Raw genomic sequence first — 20596 nt, forward strand, 5'->3', positions numbered from 1 at the left:
CAGCCAAATCTATGTTGAACACTTTCCAACAGTGCATTTTAGTCTCTCCACTCTCTTTCCTTTCGGCCCCAATATGAAGTAATGGAAAAAGGGCAGCTGATGTGATGCCAGTCACAATGGGGTTCCCCAATATTTCCTAGTTGTGTGCCCTTGGGCAAACTAACCTCCCTTGGCTTCAGTTATTTGTCTGCAAAGTGGGGATGATGGTAACAAGACCTACCTCTTAAGGTTGTTCTGAGGCTCAGAGCAGGTGATGCATGATCTGCAGGGCTGAGCCCAGAGTCTGCCACATAGTAAGCACTTGATAAATGCCAGCTATCGTTATTATTAAGGCCCTAACCTGAAGGAATAGAGAGAGAACAAGAAAAACGGGCCAAGAGGGAAAGGAGGAAGAAAGGGTGGAGAGAAAGGAGATGAAAAGAGGAAGAGTAGAAGCTGAAGGAAAGAAAAGCAGCAGCAGCAAGGGCAACCATCTTGGAACTGAGCTAGAATCATTATATAACATGAGCACTGCCCAGGACCCAGGCTTCAAAGATCATATTTCCTGCTGGTTGAAAGGAGGCCTCCAGTTGCGTCAAAGGCCAAATGTGGTAGCTTCATGGATAACACCTAGCAAAGCCACTTGCTGCCTCTGCTGGTGCACACTGAGGGCAGAATATCTTTTAAGACTATCTTTTTTTTAGAGCAGCTCTAAGGTTCACAGCAAAATTAAGGGGAAGGTACAGAGATTTTCCATACGCCCCCTGCTCCCACACATGCCTCCCCCGTTATCTGCATCCCCTAGCAGAGGGCAGGATGTCTGTGGTGGTTGAGGGGGAGTCAGATAGACCTGGATTTAAATCCCAGCCAGGCATTTACAAGCTGTATGACATCAGGCAAATCATTTAATCTCTGAGTCTCAGCTTTTCTGTCTACAAATTGAAGCTATTGTGCTAGGTGACATCTAAGTCCCTTCCAGCTCTTAAGGTCTATAAGAAGGAATTTTCTTCTCTTTTCCATCTCAAACAGGCTCTAGGAGATAAAGTTGTTATGGTAATTACATGTTAAAGAAAAGAAGTAGGTGCCCACCACTGAGGACTCTCCCCTTGTACTACTGGAAAGACATCAAATGTGCTGCTTCTCTCGACCAAAGCTTCCTGGTTCTGATTTTGCAATTGTCTGCAACGTGTGCTGCCAGAGCTCGGTGCTTTCCTGCACGTCCAGCTGCCTGGCACTTGGAGCTGGGTGAGGTGTGTTGCACCTTTACACAGCTGGGTTCCCATCCTGCCACAGCTTCCAGGGGCCATTTCCCACTCATTAGAAGCCTAGAAGGAAAGCTGGCTTCAGAGCCAAGCAAGGTGACAATTTGCTGGAATCGACAATCTGCTTCAGGGCGAGGGGGTAAGGAAATGAAGTCATGGAAGCACAGCTGAAAGGGCAGGAAGGGAACAAGCTATGGGCTCAAGATGACCTAATGTCTACCTCCCTTCACTTTCAGGAGAGCTCCATTTTCAAAAACATTAAACATGTTTATAGCTGCTCAGTGCAAAAGCACTTCTGCCTGGGCTTTCTCTTCTTTTCCTGGGCTTTCTCCCTCAAGAAGGAAAATATTAAATGGCAGTTTATTGTATTATCAGATCTATTAGTGATGTATCACTCTCCCAGGTATCTTAAAATCCTCATCTTTGGCAGTGTGCTTGCTTTAGTAGTTAGAGGATAAATTAGTGAGAAAGTGGTTTCATCTCATTGGAACAAATGAGCTATGGCAAAGAAAGTGGATCATAGCTGGTGTCACCATACAGATCTTCCAACAAGACTGTCACAATTGTAAATATTCTGTCCCATGGTCTGCATAATAATGCTCAAAAGGACACCCCTAAGATTGATCTGGGTACTTACATACAAGGAAGTGGGGAAGGAATCAGACAGTACATGAAGAAAGAATAATTCTCCAGTGAAAGACTAAACAAGACCAAACGAAAAGTCACTGGTGGATTTCATTCACTGACCCACTGGGAATATAGCTAATACATATATGGCCACATTCTGTCTGGCTTCACGAAGACTGTTTGTGTACCCAAGGAGCTGTGGGAAAGCTGACATCAATAACCTGACTTTGGTCCAAAATGGTCCCCTTAATACTTTCAGTATCTAGCAGCAGACAGTAGACTAGAGGCATTTAGACAAAGGAGTGCCACAAGGCCAGAGTGATTATTAACCAATTGCTTTCTATTTCATTTTATTTTAGGCTAAATGCTTAATAATGTGGCCATTTGGAAACATAGTATGTTCTATGCTCCATTATTCCTTTAAGATCTACAAATCAAAAAACAAAAACAAAGATTTATGTATTCCTAGGAATTCCCACCATTGTACGTAGCTGAAGGGGACCGTCAAGATCACTTCATCTAGTACTTCCCAACTTTAAGTGCTCATAAGACTCACCTGGGGAAATCTGTGAAAACAGACTCTGGAGCACTAGCCCTGAAAATTCTGAGTCAACAAATCCAGGGTGTGGCCCAGGAATTGATATTTTTCTAAAGCTCTGAAAGATTCTGAAAGGCAGCCAGGTTTGGGAGCCACTGGCTATTCCAACTCTTCACTAGCATCATCATATTGTTTTATGAGAGTATAATTGCTATACAATGTTGTTAGTTTCTGCTGTACAATGAAGTGAATCAGCTATATGTATACCTATATCCCCTCCCTCTTGGACCTCCCTTCCCACCCACCCCCCATCCCACCCATCTAGGTCATCACAGAGCACCAAGCTGAGCTTCCTGTGCTTTATAGCATGTTCCCACTAGCTATCTATTTTACGCATGGTAGTGTATATGTCATTCCTAATCTCCCAATTCGTCCCCCCCTCCCCTTCCCCACCCCCCGTGTCCACATGTCCGTTCTCTACGTCTATGTCTCTATTCCTGCCCTGCAAATAGGTTCATCTGTACCATTTTTCTTATTACTATTATTTTTTTTACATCATGAACAATAATAGTCCCTTGTAGCTGTAGTTTTACCTTGTCAATGTGTTTCCATATTTATCATCTAATTTTATCCTCACAATCACTCTAATAGATAAAGAAGGCAGGTATTACTAGTCTCATTTTACAGATAAGAATATTACAATAGATATACAAAATGTGGTCTCTACATACAATGAAATATTATTCCTCAGAAACAAAAGGAATGAAGTGTTGATACATGGTATAGCACGGACAAACCTTGGAAACATTTTCTAAGCGAAAGAAGCCAGTCACAAAAAACCACATAGTGTATGATTCAATTTACATAAAATGTCCAGAATAGGCAAATCTGTAGAGACATAAGGTAGATAAGTTGTCACCTAGAGCTGGAGAGAATACGGGAAATGGGCAGTGACAGCTCATTGGTACAGGGTTTCTTTTTGGGGTGATGGAAATGGTATAAAATTAGATTATGGTGATGGTCTCACCACTTGTAAATTTTCTAAAAGTCATTGAACTGTACACTTAAGTTGGTGAATTTTACAGTATGCAAGTTATACCTTAATAAAGTTGGTTTTTTTACGTTGTTTTAAAAAGAGAGAACATTAGTCACAGTGATGATAAGGACAAACTTAGAGTTATGTAGCTTAACCAGCTATAAACTAGGATGACTCAAATAGTACCAGCCACCCTTTATTGAATGCTATCACGGGCCAGGCAGAACACTAAACACTTCGTATCCATTGTTTTATTTAATCCTCAAAGCAGTTATTCCCACTTTACAGATGAACAACTGAGGCTCATGGAGTCTAAATGGTTTCCCCTGAGTTCACACAAGCTAGCAGGTGGCAGAACTGGAATTTGAACCAAATCGGATTCCAAAGATTTCTTTTCCTATTATAATCTTCTGCCTCTAAGATGAGAACCCAATGCCTCTGACTCTTCACCCAGGGACCTTTCCAAACCTTTTCAATTTGAAGTCTCTTGGGAAGCAACATGTATGAATTACTATTTTAAAATCTTTCTTTTAACCTCTTCCAAAGGTGAAGAAAGTAAAGGACTTCTGTCCTCCATTCCTACAGTTGCAAAGGACAAAAAATAGGAGAGAAAAAGACCCTTTTTCTTTACCCTCTTCATATCTGTACCTTTTCCCATCTGGCTCTGTGGTAGTGGGATATTGGTCACATTTCTCAATGCTGTCCCAGAGATACCCCAGAATTTCCTTGACTGAATGGGCCATACTCAGTACTGAAAGGGCACTGAGGGCCACTGCAGTTTGTGGTTGTACGTGACTTGTGGATAAATGCAACTGAGCCTTATTTACATTCTGCATAGTCCAGAAATTCACCAGGAAGTACTACTACTGCACCCGGGAGTGGTAGATGAGAAGAGGAGTCCAATCTAGCAGGACTCAAAAGATCAAGAGAAAAGAAAGCTGCAGTCTTCAAAATTGTATTTATTACCTATATTGAGCTAAGATTATCACAACACACACTCCAATACACACACACACACACACACACACACACAGAAATCCAGGGAGGAAAATCAATATCAAGGGCTAGTCCTTGAGCAAGACATGTTAAAAAATGGATTTGGGGGAGTGGGCAATCTGTGTATGATACCACTCTTATATCAGACACAAGAACATTCTAATCCTTGCTCCAAATACAATGTCACTTGATTCAGAATTCTGCCCGAGCATATATTGTGGTCTTTAAAAGATCGCAGCTAGTGGAAATGAGGACATACTGGGTGATTCAGGGTGCTTTGTTTATGAAAATTATTACAGAGAAACCCCTCCAGTTTGACTGAGATGTGGATTTTACAGTGACAAAAGACACACACCCTATCGATTACGCTGTTGGACAGCTCCCTCAGCCTAGCTTCAAGTCCTTCAAGTTTGCCCTGACTCTCCTTTATTTTAAGATATTTGCTAGGATGGCCAATACTTCAGTGTTCAGAAGAAGCCTAAGATTAACCTCTACCTGGCCATCCAGCACCTGATAATCTAAGCCTCCTGAGCATTGTTTCTCAAGGTCAGCTTGGAGAAAAACCACAGACTTGAACCCCGAGACCCAGATCCAGTAGCCATATGGACACTGTCTTATAAGTAACTAGCCCCAAATCACTCAACCTGACTTGAGAAACAGCAGCTACTTGCGAGAATGTGGTCTTGCACACGGGAAGCCCTCATGCTCCTTTGTCTAGGAACACAAGAAACCTAGAAGCAGTGAAGCAGAGGCGGGGCACTCCCATCCATACCAAGTCCTTGAATGTGCTGTTTCTCCTTCCTTGCCGGTTGTTTCAGAGAGATCTGCCTGTTCTAAACCCATCTTTGCTTGGGGGAATGGAAAGAATGAGGAGGGAGGGCTGGACAGTGGGAAGAGGTTTTGGGGGGAACATTTTCATTATCACCACTCCTGAGTGCTGTCCTTTAAACTATTGTCAGGTTAAACTGATCACATATATTACACCCATTAAAAGGTGGGGTAGGGAGGCATCCTCAAAATACTTGATTTGATAAAGTAAAATATTAAGACCATGTCCCAGGATCTATTTTTCTAAATGATCACAAAAAAGACTTCATGGCTGGGCAAGTTTTGGTAAGAGCTGGGATTTTCCCTATTTTTGAGTTGGGTACACAGGTTGTCAGGATTCTCAGCAATCTTGTCATAAAATTCGATTGCAAAACCAAAATCTGAAAAGGATTTAAACAGATTTAGGTACAGTGAGTCAGTTCCTATTCTAATAGGAATAGTCTTTATTAAAATACCAGGCATACCTACAGCTTTTTTTGGTATTTCTCTCAATGACCTCAGCCTTAGGGACACACCCTGAAGTGGGCTTTTTAGAAGCAACAGCTGAGCAGTGACCACTTACCTAAAAGTATAATCCTTTGTGAATAGGTCCAGGAAGTCCAGCTTTTAGGGTACGTATTTCCATGAGTTGCAATTCACAAAGAGTCTCTCAGCAGTTCAAAGGATATTAGCATGTAATATTTTCTCTCTGTTAACCCAACCAATCTTCCTTCCTCATTTTATACCCCTAATGGTTTTATGGTCTGCCTCAATAGTGCTATTTAGAGTTAACTATGAACACATTCTAGAGAAAATGACACAATTCAGATTTTTCTTTGTATACCCTGGGAGATAAACACAATGCATTATCATCACCAGCCCCACTTCGACGCCAGCCGAAACTGAAGACCATGAAGGGTAATGGCTAATGATTCTGTCAATGCCTATAGAATTAGAAGTCTAAGCAGCAACCTTGTGTTTTTACAAACACATTTCCCAATTCCTTTTAATAAAAAATCCAAGAAACGTACCCGTAACTAACGATGCCACCTCCCACTAAGGGCCACCACCCACTCCTTGAATTACCTTCTTCCAGTTCATCCATGCTTCCGATTTTCCTGGATCCATCAATGGTGTAAATGTAACGCACTCCCTGAGGCAGGTTGATGTTGTCAGACAGAGATCGTGTCAGGTCAGCCAGCAAGGCGTCGAAGCTGCGAAAACGGTCAGAGGACACAGCGTACACAATCCCCTTGAAGTAGCGGTCCCCATTGCGGTAGAAACGTACCTTCTTGGCTTTCTTCTCGTTGCTCAGTGCCTGCAAGGTTCGGGTTCGGTAGAAGCTACAATGGGCGCTGTGAGTGGGGCTAGGCAGCCCATTCATCCGTGAGCCTCTCATGTTCCTGGATGTCTTATCTCTTTCATCAAAATGTCCAAAATCAAGTTCCATATTTTGGTGGAACCTCAGAGACCTGAGTGTTGGAGAAAAGGGTGGGGATGAAAAGAAGCAAAGAAAAAGGGGTGAGGAGGGAAAAAAAAAAAAGAAAGGAATTCAAATATTAGCCAGATCCAGATCTGCAATCTGCTGCTTGTGAAAAGAACTGGTTGAAAAAAGCCCGTGACCCATCTGCTGCTTGCCCCTGACCTGCAGGAATATTGATTTTAATAGAAAAGAAGGAGGGGCTGGAGGGGTGCTGCTGGCTGTGGGCATTGGGGTGAGAGATGGGGAGGGAGGCACTTCTGGCACTGTTCCAAACACAGGAGAGGGAGGGATTTTGAAATAGCTTAAAATCCTGGGACTTCCTGACACTGGCTCCTATCAAATTGTAACTTCGGGCTAAATACATTAAAACTGGCATCTGTTTCCTCACACATGCCCACATGACTAACGCTTGTAAATGAATCCACAGCCTGACAAAATCCCCCTTGAAGGGAACAGAAGGACCTAGCCAAGGTTAGCATCTCCAGCTCAGGAAGCAATCTTTGCATCTTAGTAAAATGACTATGAAGGGGAGTGTTTTAATTTTATCCCAAACCCTCTTTCCTACTCTAATGTGTGCATCCCCTCCCCCCAGAATAAACTGGGATTCTCCTTTAAAGGGACGGCCTCTAGGGAATAGCCAGAGTCTTTGTGCTATTCATCAAACCCCTTCCCCACCAAGCTGGTGCAGCTATCCGAGATTCACAAGAAATAAGCTGCAAAAAAAAAAAGGATTAGAAAAATCAGTTATTTAATGAGTTATTACTTCTACTTTACTCCTGGTATCCGCCCCCCCCTTCTCTATGTGCTCTACCCACCCCCAACAATGATGCAGCCCCACCTCTTAATGGAATCATTTAATTGTTGAAAGATTCCCAAATGAATCCTTTAACAGCATATGGGACCTTTAGAAGCAAGCACACCTTTCATTGTTCTGGGCTTCTACCCTGAATGAAGGGGCATTTTGCCCTCACAGCAGGCAATTCACCCCAAATTTGTCTATTGCCCATGTGTGTTAGCTGAGGCAAAAGATGGTCATCTGTCAGATTTGCTTTCCCCCTTTCTGCTGAGAGAAAGAAAGAAAGGAAGGAAGGAAGGAAGGAAGAAAATCACAATATGAAACCAAATACAACAGAAGCCCCAAACACTAGCAAAGGTAGTGACAGCCTAGGAACCAAACTACTAACATGCATCGCACAGATGGGGATAAAAAGACTCACAAAGCAAGCAGGGCTCAGCTGCTACACACTGCCACATTGAGATATTTGCAAGGGACCAGGAAGACAGGAGATAAAGGAAGACTGGTGCCTAGCAGGTTTGCCAGGCTCGCTCCCTCTATTCTCCCAATGTCACCATGACCTGTGCTGAGCTCAGCATTGTCTCTGTCAGACAGCCTGCAGTGTAAGAGACCCCACCTCCTCAAGACAAGTAGCAAGCATTTCCCCAGGCGTGCCAGCAACGCTTGGCTTTGCTTTAGAATCTGGGGTGCTATTATTCTAAAATCAACATCACAGTGAAAACAAAGGAACATCAAACTCACTTTTCTAAAGGAAAATCCCAGGTAGAGGCTTAGGAAAAAATCTGATAGAATAAGGCCAAAAAAAAAAAAAAAAGAGGGGGGAGATAAGAGGGAAAGAGAGAGAGAGGACACACCGAGAGAGGGAGAGAGAGAGAGAGCTTTGCCTTGTGCTTTTCCCGTTTGACATCTGTTACATTCTCCCTGAAAATCACTGGAAAGCCCCACTCACCGGTTTTCTGCTGGTTGGGTGGAGATGCTGAGAGAAAGAAAACCAATCTCTCTATGCCTTTGTTGTCTGAGCTCCAAGCAAGAAATTCCTGCCAGGGTGGATAGATGCCTTCTAGGTCCTAGTGCCTTGTCCAGCTTCTCCCCTATAACTCAGGCTTAGTGAATCTCCCCCAACCTCCTTTGATTAATTACATGCTTTGTTTTTTTCAACTCACCGGCTGCATTAACAGCTAGAAAGGTTTCATTTATAACCAACAGGAAATTGCAGGGTAGCAAAAAGATTGCACAGGCAAGCTCAGAATGCTCTAATGAGCAATGTGCTAGTCTTTTCTTTTAGGGAACTGGCAATTTCACTTGGCCAAAACCTTGGCCTAATCTGCCTGGGGGCCAGACTCACAGTCAAACCAGGCTTCTTAGAAATTGTAGCTCTCTTCATTTAACCTTGAGAGAAAACAATCAAATATGCAAATTCTTTATGGCATGTTAGTTCATGCATCCAACAACTGGTTGTTTGGAAAGGAGGTTAGTGGAGTAGACTAAGAAGCAGTAGGAAAGGGACAAGACAAGGGCAAGTCATTCCAGAATTTCATGGAGGATGGAGTTGAAGACGGATCCCAAAGACCTTTTAGCTTGGTGTAATAATTTTGTTAATGGGATCTGCAGCGTTCACCTTTGAGAACTTGAGACTTCAAATCTAACCCAGAGACTTTTCTGTGTGAAGTGAGTCTGATGGCTACAAGATAAATATTAAATAGCTCTTTCCTCAAACTGCCTATTTGTTACTAACTGGCTTCTTTATATCAAATATGTTATAAAGGGCAAGGAAGCATGCATATTGAATTCAAGAAATCAGGCCAAATTATAAGACAAAAGAAGAGTAAGGTGAGGGTGGGCTACCATATTCACAACGGAGGCTCCATGCATTAATATGTAGCAGTATTGAACTATCATGGTTCCATTTTTGCTTGGCTTCCAGGAAGCTCAGAGCTAATAGCATGCTGAGGAATTATCTTATGTCTGATTCCTAATATAATTAACCCTACTTTTTAGAGATAATGCTAGATGATTTATAGTTAAGCTCTTGCTATGCACGTATTTTACTGTAAGCTGCCTTAAAATGGGATTAAATATATGATTTTTCTTCTCTGGAAGGTGATAGCTCAGCAAAGCCTGAGCTATCTATGTTAGTGGGGTGTTCAGCGTCAAGTGTGCAACCTGCCCAGTCAAGTCCTCCCAACACTTTTCTGCTGCTCTCCTCTTTTCTAAATAAGTACCTCAGGGGACAGCACGTGTCTGCCCTGTTTTCTTCCATTTGTTTCTGCCTTACACTGTGGCCACCTCTTGAAAACTCAGGGTTATTCAAGTCAAGGGCAGAAAAATATCAAGGAATAGAGGCAGAGAAATATGGAAATTCCAACCAATGTCTGCAACTTCCTTGTCCAGCAAAGCCAATGTCTTAATTTTTTTTTCTTTCACATAGTAAGCATTCTGTAAATACACAGCAATTGATTTTGCATCAGAACTCAAAATCATTTTATTTCTGGTGAAGATATAAGAATGGATGGGACGATAAAACTTAAACATGAAGGATTTGGAATAGATCTTAGAGAAAATGTCCTCATGATCTAGGCTTTTTAACACTACTGTGGAAGCAAAATGTCTTTAGAAGACAGTCTAGGATAGATGGCTTTGTTTGCTTTCTATATACCAGAGTGCAGAGGGTGAACAAGATCAATGTTTCCCAGTGTGAGGTATGTGGATGTTAATAGGTATTCTTTAAAAAGAGAAAAAAAGTTCTATGGTCAAATATGTTTGAAAAGTGATGGGCTAAACAAAATTTGTTTTCTTTATCATAAACTTCTCAGGGCCTTTAATATACTTAAAACATGGTACAAGTCTCCGAGAAGGCAATTTAGTATAAAGGGCTTCCTGCTTTTTTTTTTTTTTTAACTCAGGATCTTTTTTTTCCCCAGAGCATCTCATAGACATGTTCTGTGGGAAAACCTTTTTCAAAAACTGGACTAGGTTAGCTCACCAACGTAATTCTTCTCAAAGAATTGTCAGCTACTAACCAAAACTTCTTCTCTCACTTCCTCAGAGGAGAAAGATCCCTGGCAGAAGTGAAGGGCTCAGGCACAAGTCCAGGGGAAATTACATCTTTCTGTATGGAAGTCAACTTTGAAGATCAAGGGAGAGTCACGATTGAGGGTTCAATGGCGTGAAGAGATTGAAGGAAAAGGGCAGCGACCCCATTGTGGGAAATGTACCAGTAAGATCTTTTGAGTAATTACAATGTGCTCAGTACCACAGGAAAGATGCAGAGTAGATAACATCAGTCACTGCCCCTGAGGGACTTGAAGAGTCACTAAGGAGACAGGACAAGAATATGTATCTTGCAAAAATCATGAAGGAGAAGGGCTGTGGTCTGGGTTAATCAAACTCAGCTTTAGGATCAGGGTCAGGAAACAAGACCATCATCCATCATACACACACACACACACACACACACACACACACACACACACAACACACACAATCATTAGTTTACCTATCAGAAACACAGTAAGTAGAATCTAGAGTGGAGTGGGATAAGCGAACAGGAAGTGAGGTTGGAAATGTATACAAACGGTTTATGGGGACCAGAAAACTATAAAGTACATAGTAATAAAGCCAACAAATATATGTAAGACCTTTATTGAGAAAAGCATAAAACTATTAAAGAACATAACAGAAGCGGTGAATAAATGTAGAGCTAGACCATGTTCATGAATGGCAAGATGCAACGTTGTAAGGGTATCAGTCCGCCCCAAAGTAATCTATATAGATATGAAAAAACTCCAGTTAAAAACTCCAACAGGAGTTTTTGTGAAATTCACAAATATCAGGTAAGTATTACCTTTTATTATGCCCCAAATAGTCACATGCCACCTCCCTCACTTCTTTCGTCTTTGCCCACGTATCAGCTTCTCAACAAGACCAAGCCAGACTATTCTATTTAAAGTCACAACCTTCCTCCCAACCCAGCCCTCCAATTTCCTTTACCCTGCTCTATTTTTTCTGTAACACTTATCATCTTCCAGCATATTATATAATATGCCTATTTATTATGTTTATTATAAACCTACCCAAAGTAGAATATAAACTCCACAAGGGCAGGAAAATTCTAACAGCTTTAATGAAATATAATTCATAATGCCAATGGTAATATTTCATTTGCTTTTAATACTATACGCAAAGTGTTTAGAACAATGTCTAGCACAAAGTAGGTTTGGGTATTTGTTTAATTGGATAAAGTAAAGAAAACATGGACTCTTCAGTAGATGATATTGGGACAATTAACTTTCGTATGGAAAAAATTAAATTAGATCCCCAGTTCACACCATACATAAAAATAAACTCCAGATGTTTTAAAGACCTGCATATAAAGAACAGGACTTGAAAATTATTAGAATAAATGGTAGGAGATTCTCTTTAATTCCTTGTGACAAAAAGACTTTCTTAACCAATATGCAAAAAGCAAAAATCTTATAGGAAAATATTGGTAAACTTGATTACATGAAAATTTAAAGCTTCTGAAGGCAAAAGATAGCATTAAAACATGAAAAGATAAGTAACAGACTGAGAAAAAGATATTTGAATCTTATATAACGGACATAGGATTAATTAATTAATATTAATTATATATACATAACCTATACATATAATATCAATAAGAAAAAGGCAAAACTCCAATAGAAAAAAAATGAACAAAGGATATGCCCAGGTTGTTCATAAAAGAGGAAACCCTAATGGCCAATAAACAGGTAAAAATATGCTCAACCTCACACATAACTAGGAAAATCCAAGTTAAAACAGAAATTGCATATTTTACAAGCGTTAGATTGGTGGAAATTTTTAAAGTATGGCATACCAAGTATAGGCAAAGACAAAAAGCACCTGGAACTTTCATACGCTGTTGGAGGAAACATAAATTAGTACAATTTTGGAGAGCAGTTTTTGGTAGTAGCTAGTATAGTTGAAAATGTATATCAACCTATGATCCAGAAATTCCATTTCTAGATATACATCCCACGGAAATTCTCACACATGTGTTCAAGGAGACAGCTACAAGGATATTCATAAAAGCATTACTGAAATGCTGAAAAGTGAAAACAACCCAAATGCCTATCATCAGCATACTAATTTGATTAGTGGTTATTCATACAAGGGATGTTATATACAGTGAAATAGAATAGCTGAGTGCTAAGTGTAAGTGGTGGTGCACAGGTTCCTCTGCAGCCGTAAGTTTTCATTTCTCTGAAAACTAAATGTCTGGAAGTGTAATTGCTGAGTCATGTGATAATTGTGTGTTTCATTTTAAAAGAAACTGCCAAACTGTTTTCTAGAGTGGCTTAATATTTTATATACCCACCAGCAATGTATGAGAGATCCAGTTTCACTGCATTCTCATCAGCATTTGGTATTTTTATTTTAACCATTCTAATAGATGTGTAATGATATCCCTTTGTGGTTTAAATTTGCATTTCCCTAATGTGTAATGGTGTTGAACATCTTTTCATGTTCTCATTTACTATAACTGTAGAGCTTCTTCAGTGATAAGACTCTTTGTGCCTTTTGCCCATTTTCTAATTGGATTGTTTGCTTTTTTAATGTTGAGTTTTGAGAGGTCATTATATATTCTAGATCTGAGTCTTTTGTCAGATATGTGGGCTTGCAAATACGTTCTCTCAGTCTATTCATTCCCTTAACATGGTCTTTTCATTCCCTTAACATGGTCTTTCATAGAGCAAAAGTTTTTAATATATTCATTTTTTTATGGTTTGTGCTTTTGGTGTCATGTCTCTTCATGAAGCCTAGATCCTGAAGTTCTCTCCTATGTTATATTCTAAAAGTTTTACAGATGTATATTTTATATTTAAATCTATGATGCACATTGAGTTAATTTTTGTATCAGGTGTGCGATATAGATTATAGTTCATATTTTTTGTCTATGGATATATAATTGCTCCAGCACCATTTGTTGAGAAGATCCTCCTTTGAATTGCCTTTTCACCTTTGTCAAAAGTCAATTGACTATATCTTTGTAAATCTATTTCTGTTCTATATTGAATAGCAGTGGTGAGAATGGACATTCTTGACTTGTTCCGGTTCTTAGCTGGAAAGCATTTAGCCTTTCATCGTTAAGTGTGACATTAACTATGAGGGTTTTTTGTTTGTTTTCTGGTATATGTACTGTATCAAGTTGAGCAAGTTCCTGTATTCCTAGAGTTTTCTGAGGTTTTTTTTTTTAAATCATGAATGGGTGTTGAATTTTATCAAATCATTTTTCTACGCCAGTGATTTGATTGTGTGATTTTCTTCTGTAGTCTGTTAATACAATTGATTACATAGATTGATTTTCAGAATGTGTACAATTTTGCATGTGTTGGCATATTTCTTAATGATTTTAAAAATTTGGAATCAAACATGAACTAAGGTAATTTTCCATATTTCTTCAAAATAATTTTTAAAATTACTCAGACAAGTAACTTAAGCAGAGTGTTAGCAATCAGTAATCAGGAAAATATTTGGCAGAGGAGCATATAGCATATATAGGCAAAAAGGGAACAAGTTAGAAAGTGCAGTAGTACTCAACTCTGGCTTTATAATTGAATCAAATGGGAAGCTTTTAAAAAATACTCTTGACTATGATTTAATTGATCTGGTATGGTTTCGAAGCATTAGTATTTTTTAAAGCTACCCTGGTGATTCTAATGTACAGCCAAGGTTGAGAACCACTGGCATAGTGGAAAGAACCTAATAAGGTAGACTTTGGAGTCAGATCTGATTTCAAATCCCAGTTCCACAGCTTATTAGTTACATGACACTGAGCAAGTTAGTGGAGTCTATTTATAAAATGGGGATAGAGAAATAAGCTCATATCCTCCTTGAGCCACTGCTATTTACAGTTTCTTCACTTGCTGTATTCTACCTGACACAACAGGAAAATGATTCAATACATAGTCATGCTTGAAATCACTCTTGGTGGGCCAAAAACTGAGAGGACTCCTTAGAAGATGAGAAGTAGATCTGTTTTGATTAAAGAAGGAAACCACAGCTCAGGACATGCATGGGAGAGCATTGGAGAGTATTCTTATAGGTAATAAAAGTACCCCAGGAGTTCTCCATGCCAAAAGGTAAAAACTATGACAAAGGAGTGGTCTTAAAGGCAACTACTCAGTCTAACAGGAAGAAAAGCCAGAAAAGTCAACTCCTCTCTATCCTTTTTCCCACTGCATGGACCAGCAAGCAGTAACAGAGGGATTTGTCTTCAAGTGAAAGCAATGAATAATGGAGCTTAAGACAGTGAGACAGTCTAGTAACATGGGTGATGGGCAATGGCAAAATAAATGGGAGTATTAATGAGAAATAGAGAGGTACACAGATTCATCAAGGTACCCTTATTATGGCATGTTCTCCACCTTACCCACTCTGATTGAAAACAGCAGATACATATTTTCCCTCTATTCTCTGAAACAAGTTGCATAAACAGAAGGAGCAGACAGTCTAAAAAAATCTCAACTACAGAGAGAAGCATATAATAAGAGAATCACCAAACACTTAAACAAAGCAATGCCATGAAATAGAGACAATACATTCAACAAATGAAAGGACTTTCATTAGATAAGTAGAGTCCTCAGAACATGAATATAAAATAATAACCTCAGAATGATAAGGAAGGATATTACACCTATGAAAGAACAAGTAATTATAGAACAATAATAGGTAAATATTTATTTTTAAAAATCTCTTATTTTTCATAACATAGGTGAAGTTAATAAATGGACTGAACTAAGATTTGTGATGGATAGAAACAGAGATGAAATCATAGAGCTGGAAAATTGGGCTGAGGCGTTCACCCAGAGTATAAAGGATAAGGGGATGGAAAGTAGTAAAGAAAATGTGAGAGGCATGAAATATAAACAAATCAAGAAATTTCCACATTTGTCTAAAGGGAGTTCCATTGAATAAAAATGGAGAGAATGGAAGGAATCAATATTTGAGGAATAAATGGCAAAACAAACAAACAAAGAAAAAAACTCCCTAGAATTGAAGTCATGAATCCCCAGATTGAAAGGGCCTTATAAATGCCAAGGAGGATAACCTATTTTAAAAAAAGAATAGTAATTAAAAAAAAAACCTCTAAACCTGGACACACCACAGTGAAATTTTAGAGCATCAAGGATAACGTGAAAATACTAAAATCTTTCAAAGAGAAAATAAAGACCACCTACAATGAACAAGAATAAGTTTGACTTTTCATTAGCAAAATCAGACGCAGGACAGCAATGGAGCAATATCTTCAAACTGTTGAGTGAAAATAATGTTGAACCTTGGATTTAATACAAAGCCAAACTATTATATGAGAGAGAGGGAGAAATAAAGGTGTTTTGGACATATAAGAACCCAGAAAACTTACCACCCCCAAAAACTCTCAGAAAGAATTAGTAGAGAACATACGTCGGCACAAAGAAAAATAATTTGTATAAAGCAATGATGTTAAGGAAATAAAGCTTAATCATTTATGTATTATTTATATACTTAAAATTAATTTAAAACTATAAGATGTAAACTATCTCCATCTGGGAGAAAGTTTGGTAAGTGTAAGGTCAGTGAAAGGTGTTACCTATAAATTTTGCTTGAACTGAGCAAAACATTGTGTTCTCACTACATCAACAAAGGGAATGTGAATCCTTCATGTAGTTTTTCCACAAGTTTAGAAGAGCATGAGTGGTGCCTGTGGTCACTGGCCTAATTTAAGTCTCAGGAAACAACTTCTAGAAAGTACTTTCTCATCTATAGCCAGTCCCAGGGATCATTCCTGGATTAAAATATTCTTGTATGGAGCAAACTGAAAGAAGAAAAAAAACTGACCTACCGCAGTATACTCAAGAGATTTCATTCCACAGAATATTTCCTGAGTTTCTTCCATGCACCAGGCTCTGTGCTAGGCGCTGAGGGCTGCAAGGATAAAAAGACAAAGAGGAAGTGGAAGGTCCTGCTCTTTTTATTCTCAATGAAAATCTTTCTTAGAAGCCCCTCAGCAGAATTTCCTTCAGGTCATATTGGCCAGGATTAGTCCCATTTCCATGCAGAAACTTATTACTGACAAGGGGAATGAGACTACTGATTGGCTTCAATTAATCATGATTCACTTCCTCTGCATAAGAAAGAGTTCAGACCCCCTCCCCATTATGGCTACACAGAGGAAGGTGAAAAAATTGGAGTTCTATTAGTGAGGAAGAAGTGGAAGGTACCAACAAGGTTTGCTACAGTATTTAACATTTCTGAACCTCATAGTGGGGTCCTCACCATGTATTTTTCCTCAAAGAACTATTGTGACTGTTAAATGAGATAACTCTTGTTGTGTTCAATAAATGTCAGCTATTAATATTGTGGTTGATGTTGTTATTTGGCTTTTAATTTGTTATCTCATCAATAGCTGGTTCTTTCCATTTTTCCCTTATGTCCCCCACAGTTTGACATCAATGCCTCATTTCATGGCCAGAAGATGGCTACAGAAATTCTAGGCATCACATGCAGATAATGTTTCTGATCTTCAGTTTCTCTATCTGTAAAACAGATATATTCATATTTACCTCAATGATTCATTGTGAGGATTAAATGAGATCATTCATATAAGAACTCAACAAAGTTAGCTACTATTGTTGTTGTTACTGACATCAATACCCTCTTGACAGTGCATGGCATAATGTCAAGCTCAAGGCACGCGCTCAACAAATGGTAGCTCTTGTAAATAAACATGTGCATATCTGTGCAAGAAAAGGCTGGGAAATCTCCCTGACCTTGGGTTAAGTCAAACCTTCTTACATACAACATCAAAAGCAGAAATGACCAAAAAAAAAAAATAGATACCTTGGATTTCATCAAAATTAAAAACATTTGTGCTTCAAATGATACCATCAAGAAAGTGAAAAGACAACCCACAGAATAGGAGAAAATATCTGGCAAATCATATAGCTGACAAGGAATTTGCATGTAGGATATATAAAGAACTCTTGCAACTCAAAAATAAATAATCCAATAAAAAATTAGCAAAGGATATGAGAGACATAGCTTCAAATAAGATACACAAAAGGCCAATAATCACATGAAAAGATGCTTAACATCATTAATTATAGGGAAATGAAAATCAAAACCAAAGGAGCCACTAGGATGGAAGAATCATAAAGGCAGATAATGAAAAATATTGCACACCTGAAACTAACACATTGTAAATCAACTGTACTTCACTAAAAATTTAAAGAAAAGAATGTTGAGAAATTGGAACCATTATGCACTGCTGATAGGAATGTAAAATGGTGTAGCCAATGTGGAAAAGTCTGGCAGTTCCTCAAGTGACTAAACGTAGAGTTACCATATGATCCAGAAATTCAACTCTTAGGTATACACCCAAGAGAAATTAAAACATACGTACACAGAAAAACTTGTACACAAATGTTCACAGCAGCATTATTCATAATAGCTAAAATGTGGAAATAACATAAATGCCCATCAACAGATGAATGGCTAAACAAAATGTGTTACATCCATGTAATGTAATATTATGCAGCCATAAAAAGAAGACAAATACTGATACATGTAACAACTTGGATGAACTATGAAAATATTATAAGTGAAGAAAGGCAGACACAAAAGGCCATATATTGTATGTGTCCATTTATATGAAATATCCAGAATAGGTAAATCCATAGAGACAGAAAACAGATTAATGGTTGCCAGGGGTGGGAGTAGGGGGAAATAGGACTTACTGCTAATGGGTATGGGGTTTCTTTATGGGGTGATGAAAATGTTCCAAAATGGATTATGATGATGATTGCACAACTCTGTGAATATACTAAAAAACACTGAATTTTACAATTAAATGGGTGAATTTTATGGTATGTGAATATCTCAATAAAACTATTTTTTTAAAAAAGAAAATGGACCCAGCCGTGTTAGAAATACAAAGATGAATAAAACAGTTCTTGCCTTATGGCCCTCACATTGATAAGGAGAGCTAAAAAGTGCACAGAAATAGCATTCCTGACTCCATCTTATGTTCCCATCCTCATTTTCCTTTCATTCCACTTTTAATTTACAATATCTATTTGTATTCGATTTATTCTTACAAATCACTTCAAATCCTTTCCGGAACAAGGTGGGGTATTAAGTAAACAAATGACCTCAAACAGCAATGATACAGGGAAGAATGTGTTCAGTGTCATAAAAGAGTGCTATGGGGGGAAGTAAAGAGCATTTTCCTCTTTAAAGCAAAGGGGGGAAACAAGAGTGCCTTCCCTCCCAAAGCATCTTGGTGCCCCTGCTCTTCTTATCAGCCATGGGAGAAAGAAGTCAGACGTCATAAAAATGGATCCCAGAGGGACATGAGCAGAGCCTGTCAGTAGATGTATGTGCAAATGTGATAAACTTCGAGAACATGGATTGTGTTAAAGATTCCATTCTCTGGCGGTTTGGGCTCTGCTGGACTGTATCGTGAGCTGCAGCTAACCTACGGTAACGTGAGGAAAGTGATGCAAGCCTCTGGAGCTGGAATGTGCCTGCAACCTGCACCTGACCGGCAATGAGCATGTGGAAACGTGAAATTCTTGGACCATTAAGCAGTTCTACTGAAGAACAGCCAGATACTGAGAGGTGAGTTTTCAGCACAGCAGCTTCAGGCTGAGCTCAGCTGTTGGTGCAGCAGGCACTGGGCTCTGTGCTCAGACACTGTCAGAAGCATTATAATTAAACTTCCCTGCCTCCCCCTGACCAAGGCTGACAGCTGTGAGAGCAGAGCTGCTAGGAGAGGCACTTATATTCTTGAATCAATTCTGATCCAGGAAGGGGGTGGGAATCATTCCACCTCCACAATTTCCACAACAAAGGGCACTTCTATTCCTGGGAAACCCATGAGCCAGAGATGCCTAAGGCATCTTGGACGAAGGAAGTATTTCTTCACATTTGAAAAAAGATATGGCAGTTTCTTATAAATTTCTATATACATATCTTATGATCCAGCGGTTCAACTATTAGCTATTTATTCAAGATAAATAAAAACGTATATCCAGAGCAAAAAAATTTCATATGATTGTTCACAGAAGCTTTTATTCATAATAGCCCAAAGTGGAAACAAACCAGGTGTTCATCAAGATAAGAATGGATTAGCTAACTGTGATCTATTGGCAAAATGAAATACTACTTAGCAACAAAAAGGAAAGAACTACTGATACATGCAAGATGGATGAATTTCAAAAATACGTTAAATTAAAAAGCCTTACACAAAAGAGTAAGATTCCATTTATATCAGGCAAAAATCTGTGGTGGAAAAAAATCAGAACACTGATTACTTTGAGGGGAATTGGGGACAGGGAATAATTGGAAGGGACACGAGGGAACTTTTTAAGGTGATGACTATGATGTATCACTTCATAGGGATTTAGTTTCCAGAGGTGCGTGCATTTTTCAAAACCCAGTGAATGCACATCAGAAAGAAAAACTGAATGGAAAATAAAATGAGAGATAAGTGCCATGTTGAAGGGAAGGGGAGATGTGGGGTATTATCAGATTTAATTTTTTTAAATGTCAGTCTGAAACAACCGATTAAAAATGGCAAAAATCTTGAACAGACATTTACTAAAGGATATGCAAATAAGCACATGAAAAAATGTTCTGCATCATTTCCCATTAGAAAAATGCAAATTAAAGCCACAATGGGATATCACTGCACTCTTATTAGAAAGGCTAAAATTAAAAATGATGACAACCCCAAGTGCTGGTGAAGATTGCAAGCAACTGGAACTCTTGTATATTACTAGTGGGAATGCAAAACTGTACAGCCACTCTAGAAAATAGTTTGGTAGGACTTCCCTGGTGGCGCAGTGGTTAAGAATCCGCCTGCCAATGCAGGGGACAAGGGTTCGAGCCCTGGTCCGGGAAGATCCCACATGCCATGGAGCAACTAAGCCCGTGCGTCACAACTACTGAGCCTGCGCTCTAGAGCCCGCAAGCCACAACTACTGAGCCCACGTGCCACAACTACTGAAGCCCGCACGCCTAGAGCCTGTGCTCCGCAACAAGAGAA

General features: G+C 39.2%; 1 protein-coding gene across 9 annotated transcripts in view; it reads right to left on the reverse strand.

The window, feature by feature from the left end:
* The window catches only part of DCX (doublecortin), a 365391-nt gene that overhangs the window by 113626 nt on the left and 231169 nt on the right, over positions 1-20596 (reverse strand). For 5 of the 9 annotated variants that reach the window (XM_082377388.1, XM_082377383.1, XM_082377382.1 and 2 more), the window contains exons 1-2: positions 8379-10986; positions 6332-6717 (exon numbers count right to left, since the gene is read on the reverse strand). In XM_082377388.1, coding sequence (XP_082233514.1) covers positions 6332-6717; positions 8379-8431 — 439 coding nt within the window. In that variant the 5' untranslated portion in view covers positions 8432-10986. Of the gene's footprint in view, positions 1-6331; positions 6718-8378; positions 10987-20596 lie in introns of those variants that run through there. The other 4 variants (XM_082377384.1, XM_082377385.1, XM_082377386.1 and 1 more) reach the window with 2 other exon arrangements.

Source organism: Balaenoptera borealis (genome assembly GCF_965194805.1).
Source record: "Balaenoptera borealis genome assembly, chromosome: X".
NCBI lineage: Eukaryota > Metazoa > Chordata > Mammalia > Artiodactyla > Balaenopteridae > Balaenoptera > Balaenoptera borealis.